The 19756-nt window shown below is 43.5% G+C and overlaps 1 protein-coding gene across 1 annotated transcript in view; it reads left to right on the forward strand.

Moving 5' to 3' along the window:
- Positions 1–19756, forward strand: part of ZC3HAV1 (zinc finger CCCH-type containing, antiviral 1) — a 63263-nt gene that overhangs the window by 2596 nt on the left and 40911 nt on the right. The window contains exon 2 of the mRNA XM_040471832.1: positions 15945–16080. Within this exon, the coding sequence (XP_040327766.1) occupies positions 15945–16080 (136 nt within the window). The remainder of the gene's footprint in view (positions 1–15944; positions 16081–19756) is intronic.

A 19756-nucleotide genomic window follows, 5' to 3' on the forward strand; every position in this document is an offset into this window, starting at 1 on the left:
CTAGCACTATACTGAATAACAAGGAGTTGTAAGGCCTCGTTACCTTTTTATTTTATTTTATTTTTGGTTCTTTCCTGTTTTGTTACTAAAAGTTCTTCAATTAGCATTGGCTTTTAGTTTAGTTTTGTTTTTTTTTTTAATTTTTTTTTTTTTTTTACGTTTATTTATTTTTGAGACAGAGACAGAGAGAGACAGAGCATGAACAGGGGAGGGGCAGAGAGAGAGGGAGACACAGAATCCGAAACAGGCTCCAGGCTCCAAGCTGTCAGCACAGAGCCCAACGCGGGGCTCGAACTCACGGACCGCGAGATCGTGACCTGAGCTGAAGTCGGCCGCTTAACCGACTGAGCCACCCAGGCGCCCCTGGCTTTTAGTTTTAAATACATATTTCTCTTTTAATTGTTTACTCTGGATATTTTCAAAATATACTAAAGTAGAGAAAAGAGCATAATGAACTGCCATGTGCCCATCATTTAAATTCAGCAGTCTTCACAATATGGCCAATCTTATTTCATTTATTTCCCCCTCTCCATCCCTGTCCCCGGCTCCAACGGGTTATGTGTTTTGTAAATTCTTTAGTATCTCTAAAGGGTAAGGACTCTATTTTATTCACATAACCTCAGTACAACAATTATAATTTTTTACAGTTACAATTTTAATATACTTTAGTATCCAGTTGGCATTCAAATTTCCCTGATTATCTTATAATGGGACTTGAATCTTAAGGAAAAAACCTATGAAGACATAATCCATAATTGTTTAAAAATGTTGCATATCCAGTATGTTTAGAAACTTTCAATTTTTTTTTTTAACGTTTATTTATTTTTGAGACAGAGTGAGACAGAGCATGAAAGGGGGAGGGTCAGAGAGAGAGGGAGACACAGAATCTGAAACAGGCTCCAGGCTCTGAGCGGTCAGCACAGAGCCCGTTGCGGGGCTCGAAGTCACCGACCGTGAGATCATCACCTGAGCCGAAGTCGGCCGCTTAACTGACTGAGCCACCCAGGCGCCCCATAGAAACTTTCAATTTCTTACACACAATATGTTTAAAAACTTTAGTATTTTTTTTAAGGAACTTTAGTTTTTTGTTTTATGAATATTATTCTGGTATTTGTGTGGGGTGTGTGTGTGTGTGGTTTGAAACATCAAAACCATTTTAAACCATAAGTTTAAACTTATTAGTGAAGTGATGAATTTTTACTTACTACATTTATTGGTCTAGTTGTATTTTTTATTTCCTTTTTCATCACTTTTGAATAGGAGAATTACAAATTTTTAATCCATTAAAGTGCATTGTGTCTTCATAATAGGGCTCTTGGGAGGTGTTTTTTTTTTTGACTCAAAACCTCGAAAATATGTTTTTTCCCCAAGTATGTTTTAAAACTATTCCCCTTTCTTAGAAAATTCATAAAATCATCTAAAACTTGACATGTGGAAGTCTAAAGGACTTTCCTTGTGGATTACAGGTTAATGGGATCTGTTGACCAATTGATACTCATATTGAACTTAACCATTACCTTTCTCTGCCTGAGGGCAGTTTGCAATTTGCTGGACTTAGTAAATTTCCTTTGTATTTCCTTATATAAAAATTCTTTTATATTCATGGATAGGATCTCTCCTATCTATCTTGCAGTTCTAGTCTTTCTCTTATATTGCTTTTAGCAGTACATGTTAGTCAACAAGGGCTTGCTTCACTGTTGGGTATTTATTTGTTTTGGTGCATCAGTTTAGATACTTCTATTTTGCTTTACTGAAATACATGCCCACACGTGGAGTTCTAATCCCAGGTCTGTCGCAAACAATAACTACCATTCATTGAACAAATAGCTATCAAGCATTATGACAAGCACTTTAGAGATGGTATCCAAGAGAGTCTTTACTATAGCTCTCGAGATAGGTGTTGTAAATCCCATCTTAATATAAAGAAACTCAGGCCCAGACCTCTTCAGAAATTTACCGAAGGTCGCATAGCAGGTAGCTGGCAGTTACTGTGGAATCCAGATCACTGCACGGTTTCTTAACTAGCCACTTGTGTTGTGAAGTAGCTGTGTGAAGTACGACCTTTCATTAATTCAAGTTTTTTTGTTTTTTGTTTTTCAAACATGACTGTTTAACTGTGTAAAGCGGGCTGCCTGAGCGTTTTCAACTAGCTTTGTGGTTTTTTGCCAATGTGGGTGTTTCCTCTGGGCTCTTTCCTGTTTGTATGCCTTTCCCGTTTGGTTAATTGTAACTTTGGGTGGGGTGGGTAGATGGGAAGAGGTTTAATTGACTATTTAATAAATTGAAAAAAAAACGCCCAAATTGCAAAGAATAATGTGACAAGCATCAGAGTATGTATATACTCTCAATATGTAATATAACAGAAGTTCTATAAAAGAAAGTACTATATAATAAGATTACAACTCATCTCTCAGAATAAATATTTACGTTTTTTCATTTTTGCTTATCTTTTAAAGGAAAATAAAAACCATAACAAGCCTAAAACTACTTTCTATTTCCTAGTCTCATTCCCTCCAGTCTTCAGAAGCAACATCAGTTGGGATTATGATGTGTGTTCTGCCCCACCATGCTTTTATAATTTCCTCCCACATACATTTGTGTGTGTGTGTATGTGTGTGTGTATATATATATATATATATATATATGCACAAAATGTATTGTTTTGTATTTTTTTAAGATTTTATTTTATTTATTAAATTTTTTTAATGTTTATTTTTGTAGGAGAGAGACAGAGCGTGAGCGGGGGAGGGGCAGAGAGAGAGACGCAGACACAAGAATTTGAAGCAGGCTCCAGGCTCTGGGCTGTCAGCACAAAGCCTGATGGGGGCTCCAATTCACGGGCCATGAGATCATGACCTGAGCTGAAGCCAGACACTTAACCAACTGAGCCACCCAGGTGCCCCTAAAGATTTTATTTTTAAGTAATCTCTATACCCAACATGGGGCTCGAACTTACAACTCCAAGATAGGTTGACTGAGTTAGCCCAGCGCCCCATGTTTTATGTATTCAGAATATTTACTCTGTGTTACTTTTTGGGGATCTATTCATGTTGATACATAAGGATCCAATTTATTCATTTTAACAGCTATATAGTATTTCATATGATTTATAGCACAGTTCAGTGCCTACTGCTCCAATAATGCGCATCTGGGATATTTCCAATTTTTTTTTTTTTGCTATAACAAACCATGCTGTCAAGAATATACATGTCTCTGGTGCTTTTCCAGAGTGGGTCATTACGAAGTGGAATTGCTGTGTTGAGTGTTGAATGGTTGCAGTTTCAACTTTTCTAGATTCTGACAAATATTTTCATGTTTGAGAGTCCCAGTGTCCCCATCTTATGGCCAGCTGGCACTTCGTATTATCAGACTTTTTACATTTATGCCAATTAAAAGGGCATAAATTGTTTACTTTTAAAGTAATTTTCTCTCTGAAGTTTTTATTATGTGGTATTTGAGTCTTATGAAAATATATAAAGCATACAATGAGTTACCTGTGTACCCATGAATCAACTTCAGAAATACAATACTGCTATTATACCTCCCCCCAAATTCTCTTTCTTGATCATCTCCCCCATCTTATACGTGATAACTAGAGATAAATAAACTGTTCTATTTTCCTCCTCAGCTTTATGGAGGTAGCATGGACTAATAAACATTGTTTATATTTAAGGTATTACAATGTGGTATTTTGTTTTTGTTTTTGTTTTTTTTAAGTAATTTGTATACCCAAGTGAGGCTTGAACTCCTGACCCCAAGATCAAGTCTGAGCTAGCTAGGCACCCCACCATGTGATATTTTGATATATGCAGACATTACGAAATAATTCCCCTCAGTCAAGCTAATTAACCTATCTATCTCCTCATCAGTTTTCCCTCTTTTTTTTTGATGATGAAAACACTTCTGATCAACTTAGCAAATTTTGAGAATACATTATTGTTATCTACAGGCACCATGGTGTCCCTTAGAGCTCCAGAATTTGTTCATCTTATAACTGAAAATTTGTATCGTTTGACCGCGATCCCCTTACCAACCCCACTCCCCACTCCAGTCCCTGGCAACCACCATTTGACCTTGTGTGGGTGTGACTTTTTAGATTCTACGTATGAGAGAGCATACAGTTATTTGTATTTGGCTTATTTCACTTAGCATACTGTCTTTTAGGTTTATCCATGTGGGATTTCCTTCTTTTGAATCATGCATATTCCTTGGCATATCTGTATATCTGTGTCTGCATCCGTGTGCCACATTTTCTTTATCCATTCATCGGTTGATGGACATTTAAGTTTCCATATCTTGGCTACTGTGAATAATGCTACACTGAACATGGTAATGCCGGTATCTCTTTGAGATACTGATTTCATTTTTTGGGGGATATATATCGAGAAGTGGGATTGCTGATTCTACGGTAGTTCAATTTTTAGCTTTTTGAGGAATCTCTGTACTTCCCGTAGTGGCTGTACCAATTTGCAATCATACTGATACAGGTCTGAGTTTGATTTTTATTTTTTCCACACATTTACTGTTTTTTAAATATATGTGTGCATTTCTTTTTTTTGAATTGAAAACTTATTTTAGAGAGAGAGAGTGAGAGCGAGTAGGGGAGAGGGGCAGAGGGAGAGAGAGAGAGAGAGAGAGAGAGAGAGATTGATTCTCAAGTAGGCTCCACGCTCAGCGTGGAGCCCAATGTGGGGCTCGATCCCACAACCGCGAGATGATGACCAGAGCTGAAATGAAGAGTCGGACACTCAGCCGACTGAGCCACCCAGGCGCCTCTAGTGTGTCTTTCTAAGCAATATTTCATATCGTTTTGCCTGGTTTCAAGCCTATAAATGATATCAATACTAGGTGTGCAAATACTGGATTTAATTTGCTTTTGTGTGCACAACATGATGATTCTGAGACTCACCCCTAATGTACAGAGCCCTGTTTATGTTTCTGTACCATCTGGAGACCTGGACAAGATGGTCTTCTGCCCTGGGGCCTCTGCTTCACAACCCTAGTTCTGGCCCTCCTTTAGTTGTGTCCCTACTCACTCTTTGAGGAGTCCATGAGGCCATCTAGAACCTCTAGTCCCCACTTTCATTCTAGACCATGCTCTGGGTTTCTGGGACCCTGGAATTCCCGAACCCACTGCTACAGCCTGGATGGCTTCTTCCCCAGGTCTTCCTACATGCGGCTGGCATGTCTGTTGCCTCCGTATGATGGCTCCAGCAGTGTGGGACACAGCCGCGGGTGAGAAGAGAGAAGTGGTAGGCCAGAGTTGCAAGCCAGGGCCGACTTTCTTCATCCTCCTCTATCCTATTCTATCTATATCCTATATATCCCTTCTATATCCATTGTTCTATATCCTTCTATATCCACCAGAGAACTTGGTGGAGTCTGAGAATTCTCCGTTCGAACTTGGCTTTCCAGCTCATTATGAAAGTATGTTATTGAGACAGGAAGATGGAACGTGTTTTAATTGAACCACTTCGGAGCTCGATTGTTTACTTTTCAACATTTGGGCACTTGCTGCATGGACCTCCATTTTGCTCCGAGTCCCCTGCTTTAGTTCTTTGAAATGCAGAGCTTTCTTTTGTAGGAAATGTGTGCACTTTATATGTCAATGTTTTCTCATTATCAAAATGTAGATTGTCTTTAATTTTTTGCTGTTACAAACCCTGATGCGTTGAATTTTATGGGATGTCTCTCCGTGTGTACCAAGAGTTCCCTAGATGTCTAGTCGTAGAACTTCTACGTTTATCTTTAGTTTTATGAGATGGTACCAACTTGTCTTCCGAGTGTGTATACAAGGTTTTACTATCACTGGGAGATTATGAGCATTCCCTTGCTTCATATCCTCCTTGTTTGACAATCATCGGCCTTTTTTTTGCGGGGCGGGAACAGATAAAGAGGTACAATAGCTTTTATTGCTTTGCCAAGCAAAGGAGGCGGCTGCAGGCTGTGGCCTTCAAAAACCTGCAAGCCTGGCTGGAGGAGACATCGTCAGCCTTTTACAATTTGTGCCAATACAAGTAATGTGAAATCTTACCTCATCGTGGTTTTAACTCATGACATATTTCTGGGTCTCCAGCCGCTCTGAGACCTAATGCTCAAATTTACGTTTCCCTTACTTGGCGCCTAATTCTTTTTTTTAAATTTTTTTTTTCAACGTTTTTATTTATTTATGGGACAGACAGAGACAGAGCATGAACGGGGGAGGGGCAGAGAGAGAGGGAGACACAGAATCGGAAACAGGCTCCAGGCTCCGAGCCATCAGCCCAGAGCCTGACGCGGGGCTCGAACTCACGGACCGCGAGATCGTGACCTGGCTGAAGTCGGACGCTCAACCGACTGCGCCACCCAGGCGCCCCATTTGGCGCCTAATTCTTAGAAGTTGCTTCTTATTTCCATCTTTCATTTTTCTTTTGCATTTTATTGGTCTTATTTTTTGCTTGTAATGGTCTTTATTTTTTTACCATTTTCAAGTGTTACAGTTCACACTTACCTTGATGAGCACTGAGTAATGTTAGAATCGCTGAACCACTATAACATCCACCTGGAACGAATATAACGCTGTGTATTAACTATGCTGGAATTAAAATAAAAAAAAAAAGAATGACCTTCAAACTGGGGGAAAAAAAGCATAGAGTTCAATGGCAATAAGTACATTCATGATGTTGTACACCCATTACGGCTATCTAGTTCCAGAACATTTTCCTCACCCCAAACAGGAACCCTATACCCATCTGTAGTCACCCTGTCTTCCCCTCTCCCCGGCCCCCGGCAACCTCTAATCTGTCTCTGTGGATTTGCCTTTTCTGGATATTTCTTACAAATGGAATCCTACGGTATTTGTCCCACTGTGTCTGGCTTCTTTCACTTAGCACAATGTTTGTTTCAAAGGTTTGCCTTTTACTTTTGCATGTTACCTGTCATATGTGTGGCGTATTTACCGAGGAGTCTTTCTGGAAGTTCCTTCTGTTACCAGTTGTCCTCAGTCCGTGGAGTCTCGCAGTTAGGCTGATGGCCATAGAGACTGCTGTTTTCTGTGACATCAGGGCCCAGAGGGGTGTGGGGCCCGTAGGAATCATTTGGGAATTTGTATCCTCTTTTCACATTTGTTTCATGTTTATTTTCATTTGGCCGAATCTGACTTTCGATTTCTGCAGCTTTCTGCAGAAATTCAGCTAAGAAACATAACGACATTATAAGCGGCCCTATGAATCTTGGTAAAATGTTGAATAAGTGACAGAGAAGCATCTGATAACAATAGATTTTCTACTTTTTACATAGTATAGAGATAGCATTAAATGGTGAAACTAAATACAGATTTGTTTTCCTCCCATAAAAGGGTTCTCATTTGCTTACTGGTCCTGACAATATTTACGGGTATCTCTGATCTCTACCTAAAAGCTACTCTGCAATTGGCAAGGCTCCAGGGTGGGGGTGGAGAAGGAGTGAAGGAATCCAGAAGGACCTAGGATTTCAGGCCCAGGGAGAAATCATTTCAAACAAGCGGGAACAGAGGAGCTGGACTCAGGTTTCGAGGAGAGAATGGAGACCCGTTTCACTGTCCTTTGGGCTCTGCCACACTTCAGAAAGATTTTCATCCATTTCAGACCAACTCTGAGCATCAGGTTAACAAGTCACCTAGGGGAGTAATTTCCAAACATTTTGATTCCTGACTCCTGTCAATAGAGAACATTTTGAGCATGGACTCCTATTATAAATATATTTACTTAAAAAATCACATAACTAACGTGTAACTTCGTAGTTTGTATATTAAATATTTACTCACTTTTTTATCTTTAAAAAAAAATATTTTTGGGGGGGGCGGGGCAGAGAGAGTGAGAGAGAGAATCCCAAGAGGCCCTGCCCTGTCAGCACCAAGCCCGGTGCGGGGCTTGATCTCACAAAATATGAGATCATGACCTGAGCGGAAATCAAGAAACGGACACTTAACCCACTGAGCCACCCATGTGCCCCTCACTTTTTTATCTTTTAAAAGAACTTTAAAATCAACTTTATTGAGGTGTGATTCACATACAGTAAAATGCACCCATTTAAAGTATCCAGGTTGCGCGGCGCCTGGGTGGCTCAGTCGGTTGAGCGTCCGACTTCCGGCTCAGGTCATGATCTCGTGGTTGGTGAGTTTGAGTTTCACGAACCCCGCGTCGGGCTCTGTGCTGACAGCTTGGAGCCTGGAACCTGCTTCGGATTCTGTCTCCCAATCTCTCTCTCTCTCTCTCTCTCTCTCTCTCTCTGTCCCTCCCCTGCTCATACTCTCTCTCTCCCCAAAATAAATAAAAACATTAAAAAAAAAGTATCCAGGTTGCAGAGTCTTGATAAACGGATATATACCCATGTAACCCTCGCCACGATCAAGGTGTAGAAAATTTCTATTAGGCCTAAGGCTATCTTGTGCACCTTCTGAGTTAACCGGTCCATCTTCCCCTACTCGTCCACATCTTATAGCCCAGGCAATATTTTTTTTTACTTTTTTAGGTAAGAAATACACGTAAAGAGTTGTAACATTTTTTTCCTGTACCCTGAGTTTATCAGCCTTGGGTAGCCCCTGGTGGATAGTAGGTACCCAGCTTTGGAGCAGTACTTCTCAGACTTTGATATATATCTGAATCACTTGGGGAGGGCTTACGAAAATGCAGATTTCCCTGTCACACATCAGACATTCTGGTTCAGAGGGGTGGGCTGGGCCCGGGAATCTGCATTTTCCCCATCGTCCTACAGATTGTTTTGCAGGGGTCCATGAACCACACTTTCAGAAACAGCACCGATCTGCTTCCTGGTAGATTGCAAAAACGAGGTTTCATGTGGCTTCGGCATTTGAGGGCATAAAAGAAATGACATGGATTCTTTAGCGCAGGCTGAACACAAGTTGAAAAAAGTATTGCTTTTCTCCGGGGTTAGGGTGACCCATCAGTTACTCTTCTGTGATAGAACCACAAGACCTACAGGAAGCCTGGGGCATTCTTGCCCCCTCCATCAGCATATATTTATGGAGCACATGCTTTGTGTGGCAAAGAGTAGGCTATTCTAGAGGCTTCTGCCCCTTCCTCTCTCGCGAAAGGAACCCTCAAACCACCGTTAAATAGTTTATTACTTTTTCCCTCTAGTTTAACATTTGTCTTAATTTCCAAAGGGATTTATGTTGGGAAGTATGGCAGGGGAAGAAGGAGAAAAGGGGTATGTGTGAGGAGAGGAGTCTTGTGGGTCACTTTCTCTAATTGTGAACATTCTCCACCACCTCTCAACGCTTTACCCTTCCTGTGCTTTTTCTCAGCCCTGATGTGGACTTAGGGTGATGGGTCCCAACCTTTGCAGTACATTGGAATCACTTGAGGAATCTTTAAAAAAAATACTGATGCCCAGGGCGCCTGGGTGGCTGAGTCGTGAAGCATCTGACTTCGGCTCAGGTCATGATCTCACTGTTCCGTGAGCTTGTGTCCCACTTCAGGTGAGCCCTGCCTCTCTCTCTCTCTCTCTCTTCTCTCTCTCTCTCTCTTTCTCCCTCCTTCTCTCCCTCCCTCTCTCCCTCTCTGCCCCTCACTCACTTGCGCCCTCTGTCTCAAAAAAAAAAAAAAAATACAGATGCCCTGCTCTTACCCCCGCACATTCTGATTTAATTGGTATGGAGTATGGCTTGGGCACTGGCATTTTTTAGAAGTCCCTAGGTGATTCTAATGGGCGGTACTAAGGGTGCTGGAGTCTGGGGCATTGTCTGCACTAACAGAGAGACGATTTGGGGGTGCCTCACCCTTGGTACAATAGACTACACCCAGATCCTCAGCACCCCCCCCAACCCCTCCCATCCTCTGTGGGCCCCCATCCTCCTATCACCCTCCGTTGCCCAGAGTCTTGCAGCCAACCAGGTACATTCCTGTCCCCAGGCCGAGGCCTGCAGCTGGTACGCCTTGAGCTCACCCTGTGGCAGCAGTCAGTCGACCTTCTCTTCTTTGCACCTTGTGTGTTCTGGGTAGTACAGTTGTGGTTAAAGCCGGTTCTTGTCTTCAGCTCCATGCTTTCTCTTCCCCCACACCGTCCCTTATCCTGTTCCTGCGCTTTCTATTCGTCTGCTCTGATTCTCCCCCGCCATCTTACTAGGGCTTCCGGATTCACTGAGCCATCCCTACCTCTAGTCACATGGCAACTTAACCTTGAACATCAGCTGTACAAACAGCGAACAGGAGTCTCATGGCTTTGAAATAATACTTCATTAGGGCTTTTATGGGTGGGCGACATTTTATTCTTTAGATCAGCGTTCTCTAGATTTTATCTTTCACACATCCTGGTTCCTTTTTCACCTGGTTTACATCACGATGAGCTATTTCCTGTTTTCTGTGCAAATCAACTGTATCTTTGTTTTTTATCAGCTCCTCCCCACAAGGTGTTGGGGAGCTGAGGGGGCTAGTGGGAGAAGGGAAAGGGTATTTGGAGACACATCACTGTCAAAAAACAAGACTCTCCCTTAGGTTGGTATGTTTTTCCCGTTGGTTTGGTTGTTGAGTCCAGGGCCGGCTCTGTGTTTACCAGCTCGCTAAGCGTCAGAGCTTGGAGGTGACCGTCTAATTCAGGAACCTCCCTTAGATTCTGATCTGACTAGTCCGACTAACAATTCTCAGTTGTGACTGCACAGTACAATCACCTGCCACCCCCTGTCAAATTAAATCAGGCTCTGAGGGTTTGGCTTAGGTATTTCTGAACACTCCCTGGTTGATGATTGTGCGTAGCCAGGGATGAGAGGCACTCCGCCGCCCAGACCTCATCTGAGGTGCGGGGGAGGATTTATTGCCAGGGTTAAAATAACATTTTGTTCTGCGGCTGGAAGGGAAAAGTGAAAAAAGGTCATTTGTTTGTAGGCTTTGGCCTGAGATCCCTGAAGCGGAGACCATTCTGCCTCTTTCAAGGCCATCTTTGGCCTTTTTATAAAAAGTTATCATCTCCCACCCCAACTCACGCTGTTTGAAGTTTATCTGCTCCAAGTACAGGCAGAACTGTGTCAACACTTGCTTTCCCTCTGGGCACTTCATAATGGTTTGTGGGAGAGCTCGTCTCTGTGCTGGGAGGTGGGGACTCTCTGTGGCCGTGCCCCCGCCTTCTGCAGGCCCCCCTGTCCTTTGTAGAAGGTAGCTGGAGCCTCTACTGGCAAATGTCCCCAGCCAGCCAGCAGCAGCAAGCGGCTTTAGTACCTGGGCACTTGTTAGACATGCGCAGACCTACGGAGCACAACCTCGGGGTGGGGCCCAGCAACCTGTGTTCTAACAAACCTTCTAAAAAAATTTTTTTAATGTTTACTTACTTATTTTTGAGGGAGAGAGAGAGAGAGAGAGAGAGAGAGAGAGAATGTAAGCGAGGGAGGGGCAGAGAGAGAAGGAGACAGAGAATCTGAAGTAGGCTCCAAAGCTCCCAGCTGTCAGTACAGAGCCCAACGTGGGGCTTGAACTCTCAAACCACGAGATCATGACCTGAGCTGAAGTCTGACGCTTAACCGACCGAGCCACCCAGGCTCCCCGTCTAACAAACTTTCTAGATGACTCTGACCCTCGCTAAGAGTTTGAGACTCAACCAGTAGGTCTGGGATGGGACCTGAGAATTTGCATTTCTGACAACCTTCCAGTGACGCTGGTGGGGGGGGGGGGGAAACCTCACTTTGAGAACCACTGGCATAGAGAACCCGAGGAAGCCATGGCAGATTTTCACTCTTTTTCCCCACTTAAGCCTCCTGGTCAACATTAGGGCCCTGGAGCTGGGGCAGAGTGGTCAGCACAAAGTGGGAAGGAAGGTTCTGCCACCTGAAACCTAAAACATGACCTCCATCGGGCTCTAACTGCAACCGGTTCGGCTGAAATTGTCTCCTCAATGCACGTTGTAAGAAATAGTTTCTATTGTTTCTTGTGTCCTTGCTACATGCGATGTCCTTAATGTGATTTCTGTGCATTCTCTCTCCTACTCCACTCTTGATTTTCCATTTAATAGTGGGGAATAGCGGTTTAAATAAGCCAGAATGACTTTCCTTTCCTTTCCTTTCCTTTCCTTCTTTCTTTTTTTTTTTTCCCTTTTGGGTTTGTAAAAGCTTCAATCTGTTTTTGTTTTTACCAGATTAGGTTTTTTGTTTTGTTTTGTTTTGTTTTTTTGTTTTTTTAGATTGGGGTTCCTTTTTTGGAGTTACCTTTGATTTCCCATTTTATCCAGCCTCAGTCTCCCAAAGTAAAAAGTAAACCACTACCTCAAAGGATTATTGTGGTGACTATATTAAATAACAGAGGCAGAGTTGCCGTCCCTCAGTAAACGTGCAATAAACCTTGGGTTTTGTACTCTTGGGCTTAACTCCCAAACAGGTGAGCTTGAACCGCCCCACCCCTGAGGCTGACCCAGCATGCTGAAATTAGGGCAAAGAGAAAGCCCCTGAGGAGTTGGGAGACATCTAGGGAATGTGGGGAAATGGAGTAGGGCCTCCCATGGAGGAGCCTGCAGGTCAGAGAGGGTGGACGTAGATGTTGCAGACTGAAGCTGGGTGGCAGGTGAGTGTCATGAGTCTGGAGGAATGAGCAGTTTGCCTGAGGGTGGAGAGAAATGAGGAGTGAAACTGAGCCTTCATTCAGGCCGCAGCAAGGACCCGGCCAGGGCAGCATGTGCTGGCTGGGGCTCTTCCTTCAGGCAGGAGTGTCGTGGGTGAGCTCGGAAAAGCCTACTGACTCCGGGTTTCAGGCAGACCCATTGGGCTGCCTGGTGGTCTTGAGTTATTTAGAGGAACTGTTGACTTTGGGGACCTTGGAAGTGCCCCACTCCTCCTCAGCTAGGACAGGTTAGACCAAGGCTGCCTCTCGCTGTCACGAGAGGGGCTCTGTCCTCTACCATGACCCTCATTTAGCCATACAAAGGGTGACATAGTCTTGGCACGGTGTTCAGGATATCTGGGTTGGAGCTGAGAGGAAAGTGAAGATTCTAAATTCTTTTCAAGTAACAGTTGTCAGGTATCTCTGAGACAGACCAGCGGAACCTTCTAGCTGTGGTGTGTTTGTTTCAACCGAGGTCATTTTCAGCTCCCTACCACGAGGGTCGTTAATGAGAATGGCCTGTAGAATGAGAAGCCTTATACTTAATGAGTCTCACATTCATCTGGTAATGGAGGGGCTTTCTGCCTGGGCTGGAGGCTGGGCCCTCCCAGCCACAGATTCTGTTCAGATTCCCCCCCTCCCTTGGGGGTGGGAGGAGTGATAAGGTGAAGTCTCAGCCCAGTTGCTGAGGGCTTAGGCTGGCCTTAGCCCAGGTGCTGAGGGCTGGGAGAAGTTATCTGAAACCATAGAGCCCCCAAACAAGCTGAGAGAGCCGATGTCAGCTTTATCAAGAGGCGCCAGAAACCTAGAAGGGCCTGCCTGAGAAAATGGCTAGGATAGAGACTGTCACCAGAGCCTGACCAGCTGCGCTGGACTTCTCGAAGAGGCAAAGTGCGTGGGAGGGCTGGTTGGGTTTTAAGAGCTCAGATGGTAGCAGACACAAGTCGTTGATTCCGTGATTTCTGTGATTTTTTTTTTTTTTTTTTAGGAGATTCCATAGCTAGATCTGAAGGCAGTTCGAGAGAGTTTCAGAAATGCCTTACACACAGACAGCAGCATTTGAATAAGTGACTTTTTAAAGTAATCTCTAGGGGCGCCTGGGTGGCGCAGTCGGTTAAGCGTCTGACTTCAGCCAGGTCACGATCTCGCGGTCCGTGAGTTCGAGCCCCGTGTCGGGCTCTGGGCTGATGGCTCAGAGCCTGGAGCCTGTTTCCGATTCTGTGTCTCCCTCTCTCTCTGCCCCTCCCCCGTTCATGCTCTGTCTCTCTCTGTCCCAAAAATAAATAAACGTTGAAAAAAAAAATTTAAAAAAAAAAATAAATAAATAAAGTAATCTCTACACCCAATGTGGGGCTCATTCATACTCAGAACCCTGAGATTAAGAGTCGCATGCTCTACTCACCCCGGACTTTTACTCTTTAAGATTTTTTTTTTTTAAGTTTATTTATTTTTGAGAGGCAGAGAGAGCAGGGTAAGGGCAGAGAGAGAGGGAGAGAGAGAATCCCGAGCACGTTCCTTGCTAAGTGAGGAGCCCAATATGGGACTTGAACCCACAAACCATGAGCTCATGACCTGAGCTAAAATCAAGAGTCAAGTATTAAAATTGTGAAAGGCATGTTGGAAGGGTCTGATCATAAAACAATTCAGCAACAACCACCTTAAAGTTATTGGTAAAAAGGGAAAAAATGCAAAGCTATTTGAAATAAACAAGGAGATGAACAAACAGGGAGGAAGGAAAGAAAGGAGTAAGTAAGGAAATACAAGCATCAAGACAACATTTGGGAATATTCAGCCTTGTTAATAAAGTGCAAATTAAAAGCCTAAGTCTATTTCATGCCTACTGAAGTAGCAAAAGTGATAAAACTCCTTGTTAATGTGCTTGCAGGGAAAGAGACAAAGCCACAGATTGCTGGTAGGTTTCCTGGAGAGCAGTAGATCAAAAGGAAACACAAGCTGCCAAGAAAATTACTGTCTTTTGGGGCAATACTCCCAAAGGAGTAAATCCCAGGAAAATACCGTAGAAGATGGAAGGTTATTTGTACAAAGGTTTGTAGCCAGGTAGCTGTTTTTATAGTGAAAATCTGGCCACTACCTAACCACCTGACAATTTGATAATGGTTGTGCCAGCTAGAAAATATTAACCTCCCGTCATGTTAGTAACTATCAATACCATAAATCTGAGGGCTTTGGCAACAGTTACTGGTAGTGTATTTAAGTTAAAAGTGGAATGAATTTATGTGGACACTGATAACTGTCAAATTATGTTTGTCTAATGAAAACAACATTGCTGTCAGGGTTTTTCAGTGCTCTAGATCAGTGCTTCTTGGGCTTTAATGTCATTAAGTCGTTTGGGGATGCTGTTGAAAGGCAGATTTTGATTCATTATAACTGGGGCGGGGCCAGAAATTCTGAATTTCTGACAGGCTCCCAGGCGATGGTGACGCTGATTCTACCGCTGCACTTCTAACACCGGGAACCTAAGTCTCTGCCATCCACATGGAAGCCACTAGTCACGCGTGGCTATTCAAATTTAAATTAATTAAAATAAAATAAAATAGAAAATTTAGTTCCTGAGTCTCACTAGCTATGTTTCAAGTTCTCAGTGGCCATATTTGGAAAGCTCAGGTTCTAGAACAGTTCCATCGTCATGAGTGTGTCCTCTTGGACGGTGTGGACGTAGATCATCAGTGCCTTAGAGTGAAGGGGATTTCTGCCTCTTCTTCTGTAGAGTCGTTTGACACCTACAGCTAAGAGCTTATTCCATTACTTTGCAGCCACACAAATCATAAAGGTATGCATCGGTATATAAGGCATATGAGAAATAAAGCGATGAATAATTGTGTGCCATTAAAATATTTGAGAAATGGAACCTCTTTTCCCGTTGACTTTTTTAAAAAGTTTATTTATTTATTTTTGGGAGAGAGAGGCAGAGAGAGATGAAATCAAGAGTCTGAAGCTTAACTGATGGAGCCACCCAGGTGCCCCATCCATTTATATTTTTAAAGTGTATTCTTTTTTTTTTATTTTTTTATTTTTTTAAATTTTTTTTTCAACGTTTTTATTTATTTTTGGGACAGAGAGAGACAGAGCATGAACGGGGGAGGGGCAGAGAGAGAGGGAGACACAGAATCGGAAACAGGCTCCAGGCTCTGAGCCATCAGCCCAGAGCACGACGTGGGGCTCGAACTCCCGGACCGCGAGATCGTGACCTGGCTGAAGTCGGACGCTTAACCGACTGCGCCACCCAGGCGCCCCTAAAGTGTATTCTTTAGGCAGGATTAGTAACCAAGGGATGTGGACATTGATAACTGAAAGTTCCCTGGATGATCTGTTTTTCTTAACTTCTGTGAAGGGGAGACACTGACAATTCTCGTTTTCTTCCAGGAATCTGTGCAAATATTCTCACGAGGTTCTCTCGGAAGAGAACTTCAAGATCCTGAAAAATCATGAGCTCTCTGGACTGAACAAAGAGGAATTAGCAGTGCTCCTCGTCCAAAGTGACCCCTTTTTTATGCCGGAGGTGAGTTATGATTCCTTCGTTTCAGCAGCAGAGAGAATATTGGCAGTGTTGTGTCATGGATGTGTTGAAACACAATGACTCAAAGTTCCCACCAGGCTCTACAGATGGCAGTCAACAGGTGGCTATTGCTGAGTGACCCAAAGATTCCAGAAATTTCCTTCCTACGCAAAGTGATCTGAAGATGCGGTAGTAAGAATAGTTGACGCTTTACATCTAGACAGCTTCCTGGAAGGAGGCGGGCTTTGAATCGAGGTTTTGGAAGATGACAGGGTATATTATATTGGTTGAGGGTACAGGCAGCACTTTTGTACCAGAGACCTCAAAATGTACTGATCCAGATAAAATAGAATTTTTGAAACTTATTTATTTAGAAGAGAGAGCAGGGGAGGGGCAGAGAGAAAGAGAGAGAATCCCAAGCAGGTTCCGAGCTGTCAGCACAGAGCCCGATGCAGGACTCGAATGCAAGAACTGTGAGATCATGACCTGAGCCAAAATCAAGCGTAGGACACTCAACCGAACGAGCCACCCAGGCGCCCCACAAATAAAATGTAATTTTATTTCTCTCTCACTTGATAGTCTAGGTGCAAGGTTATCAAACTATGGCCCATGGGGCAAATATGGCCTGCTACCTGGTTTTATAAATAAAGTTTTATTGGAAATAGCCACACTCATTCATTTGCATATTGTCCATTCCTGCTTTCTTAACGCAATAGTAAGCTGAGTAGTTGCAACAGAGACCAAATGGCTTGCAAAGCCTAAAACATTTACCATCCGGTCCTTTACAGAAAAAGTTTGCTGATTTTTCGTCTTGCCTAGATGTAGGTAGGCAGGTAGCCAGTGGAGGGGTTGGGCAGCTGGATTCCACGATGTCATTCAGGGACTCAGGCCAGTAGGTAAACCTCTCTTTTCTTTCAACATGTGGCTTCCATCTCCAGGTACAGTGAGGCTGTTCTTATTGTCACCATTTTCCTACCAGCAGGGATATAAAGAGGAAATAAGCGGAAGGCAGTTTCCTTTTTAGAAGATGTGACCTGGACATTGTATGCAGCACATCTGCTCCCATCTTATTGGCCAGAGCTTATCACATGGTCACACTTAGCTGAAAGGAAGGCTGGGAAATGTAGTTTCTGGATAGGTAACCATGTGTGCATCTAAAACTTGGAAGCTTCTGTTACCAGAAGAAAGAGAGGGACAATGGCAGATAGTTAATGGCAGTCCCATCCATGTAGGAATATTGCCTTGAAAATCGGAGGATGGTGTTTAAAGAATGGTACCTGGCCTGAGAAGAGTCCTCGAGCGGAGATGTTACCCTCACGCTGGAAGAGAAGCACAGAACAATAATGAAAGGACCCATGTAGAATGGATGGAAGGGGCGGAGATAAGATAAGCAAGATTAGAATGCAGATGTGCTTTTATATAAGACAAGATAGCTATTAGGGTCCTTTGGAAGGTTAAACTTTTTTTTTTAATGTTTATTTATTTTTGAGAGAGAGAGAGAGAGAGAATACGAGTGCAGGGGAGGGGAAGAGAGACAGAGGGAGACACAGAATCTGAAGCAGGCTCCAGGCTCTGAGCTGTCAGCACAGAGCCCTACACGGGGCTCGAACTCACAAACTCTGACATCATGACCTGAGTCCAAGTCAGGCACTTAACGACTGAGCCACCCAGGTGCCCCATGAAAGTTAAGCATTTTTGGATTCTAAGTTCATGTGTTTCCCTAAGGGAAGAAAAAGCTTATGACAAGAGGGGTGATTTTGAGTTGACCACTGAGCTCAAGAAAGATAGGAATGCAAAGCACTCTATAAAAATGTTTGGGGAGCGGGATGAGGGGAGGAAAAATATTCCCCATTTTCTCTCCCTGCCACATGCATTCTTTCACCTGGATACTTGGATTTGTCTCTCTCTCCGTTTCCAGGAGCCCAAGGTTTAGACATCTTGTCTTGAGATATCTATGGTCTTTGGCCTACGTGTCAGCCCAGCCCCCCAAGACTACCAGCATGGGGAAAGTACCTTATATGCCAACCTCATTAAAGGTCGCATTGATGAACAGGGGCATCCCTCCCTTTTCCTTTCATGTGATGGAACAATGAATGAAGGCTTGTTAGGATGCTTGAGAAGAGCATTGACTCATGGTCCACCCTTAGTCTCGTGTTAAAGTTGGGGGTTTGGGAAGGTCACTCAGTAGATCTGATCTCTGCTTCAGTTCTCCCAAAGTCACCAAGGACTTTTTATATCAAGTCCTTGGAGAATAAGGGCAGTGGCACCTCTTCCATTCTCTAGGGAGGAGGCCAACAATTAAGAACCTACTAGAAGGTGCGGTTGCTGAGAGATCCTAGAAGGGCCCATTGACAAAAGCACTATGAAAGTCCTCCTAGAAGAATGCTCTTGTCATCGTTTATCACACAGTCCAGAGAAGGAGGCACGGACACCTTTCCCTTTTAAGAATTTAGTACCCATGATTAGTGGGCTGGGAGGCTCACGGCTAACGAAGTTAATTGCCATTCGCCATTCGTCAGGGCTGAGATTGCAGACGGAGAGACTGCCCTGTTTCCTGGACTAGATGTCTGAGGGGCTGGGTCCTGTAGTGGAAAATCGATGAGAGCCTTGGTAGCATGAGTGTGTGTTCGAAAACGCTGGGCAAGAGAGTCCCTACTGGAGTGTTCTAGTGTGGGTGAGTAGGGTGGAATATTGTCATAAGGGTCCAGCAGGAAGGAATCAGCTAGAGTTCAGCTAGTGCAAGGAATAGTTGGTCAACAATGGTCCTTCCATGTCTCTCAAAGTCCTGACTCTGCCACCAACTACTTGTGTGATCTCGGACAAGGCATTTAATCCTTCTGGGTCTTGCTTCATTTGCTGTTTTGCTAACATTTAGGCGCGCCTGCAAGTGGTAGGCACTGAGTTAAATCTTGGAGGCAGCAATGGACAAGACACACTCCTGTCCTAAAACCTTAAAATATTCACACTTTGTCACTTTGCCTTGACCTGTGAGAACATGAAAGCATCCGGCAAACCTGACTTCCGGATATATAAGCTTGTAAAATTACAACGTACTTATGAAAGGAAGACCTGTTGTCATTTGTTCTGGCCTAATAAAGGCAGGAGCATTCTTAACTTACTCATTAGGACCGTCATAGGATTATTAGCCAAAGTGGCATTTGTGAAGTTGCTGATTGTTTTTCTGCCCAAGCCTCAAGGACACTGGTTCTCAAGTTTTAGTGAGCATCGGAATTGCCTGGAGCGTTTGTTAAGCCAGAGTGCTGGCCCCACTTCCGGTGACTCTGACCCTAGATATGGGGAAGTGTCTGAGGATTTGCATGTAAGTTTCCAGGTGGAATTAATGCTGCCCATCCAGGGACCACACCCGGAGCACAGATGGTGTAGAGTCTGCACTCTGGATCATAGGCTCTATAGCAATGATACCTGTTTGAATCAGGTCTCCGAAGTTTTCTGTGTACTTAAATTGTTGGCTAGAGTCTGAATCTCATGTCTCTGTGCCCAGATAAATCAGTCAACCAATGAGGTGGTTTGCTCAGTCTCTTGGAACCATTGATAAATGTTTTCATCCTTAGGGTTCTTTATGTAATGATTCAAACATCTGTAGCCCATTTTATATTTTGCACGGCACATTTGCGTATTTGATTATTTAATCTGCTCAACATCTTGGGTTAGGTGGACA

This window comes from Herpailurus yagouaroundi, unplaced genomic scaffold (genome assembly GCF_014898765.1).
Source record: "Herpailurus yagouaroundi ecotype Mexico unplaced genomic scaffold, PumYag 100, whole genome shotgun sequence".
NCBI classification, from domain to species: Eukaryota; Metazoa; Chordata; class Mammalia; order Carnivora; family Felidae; genus Herpailurus; species Herpailurus yagouaroundi.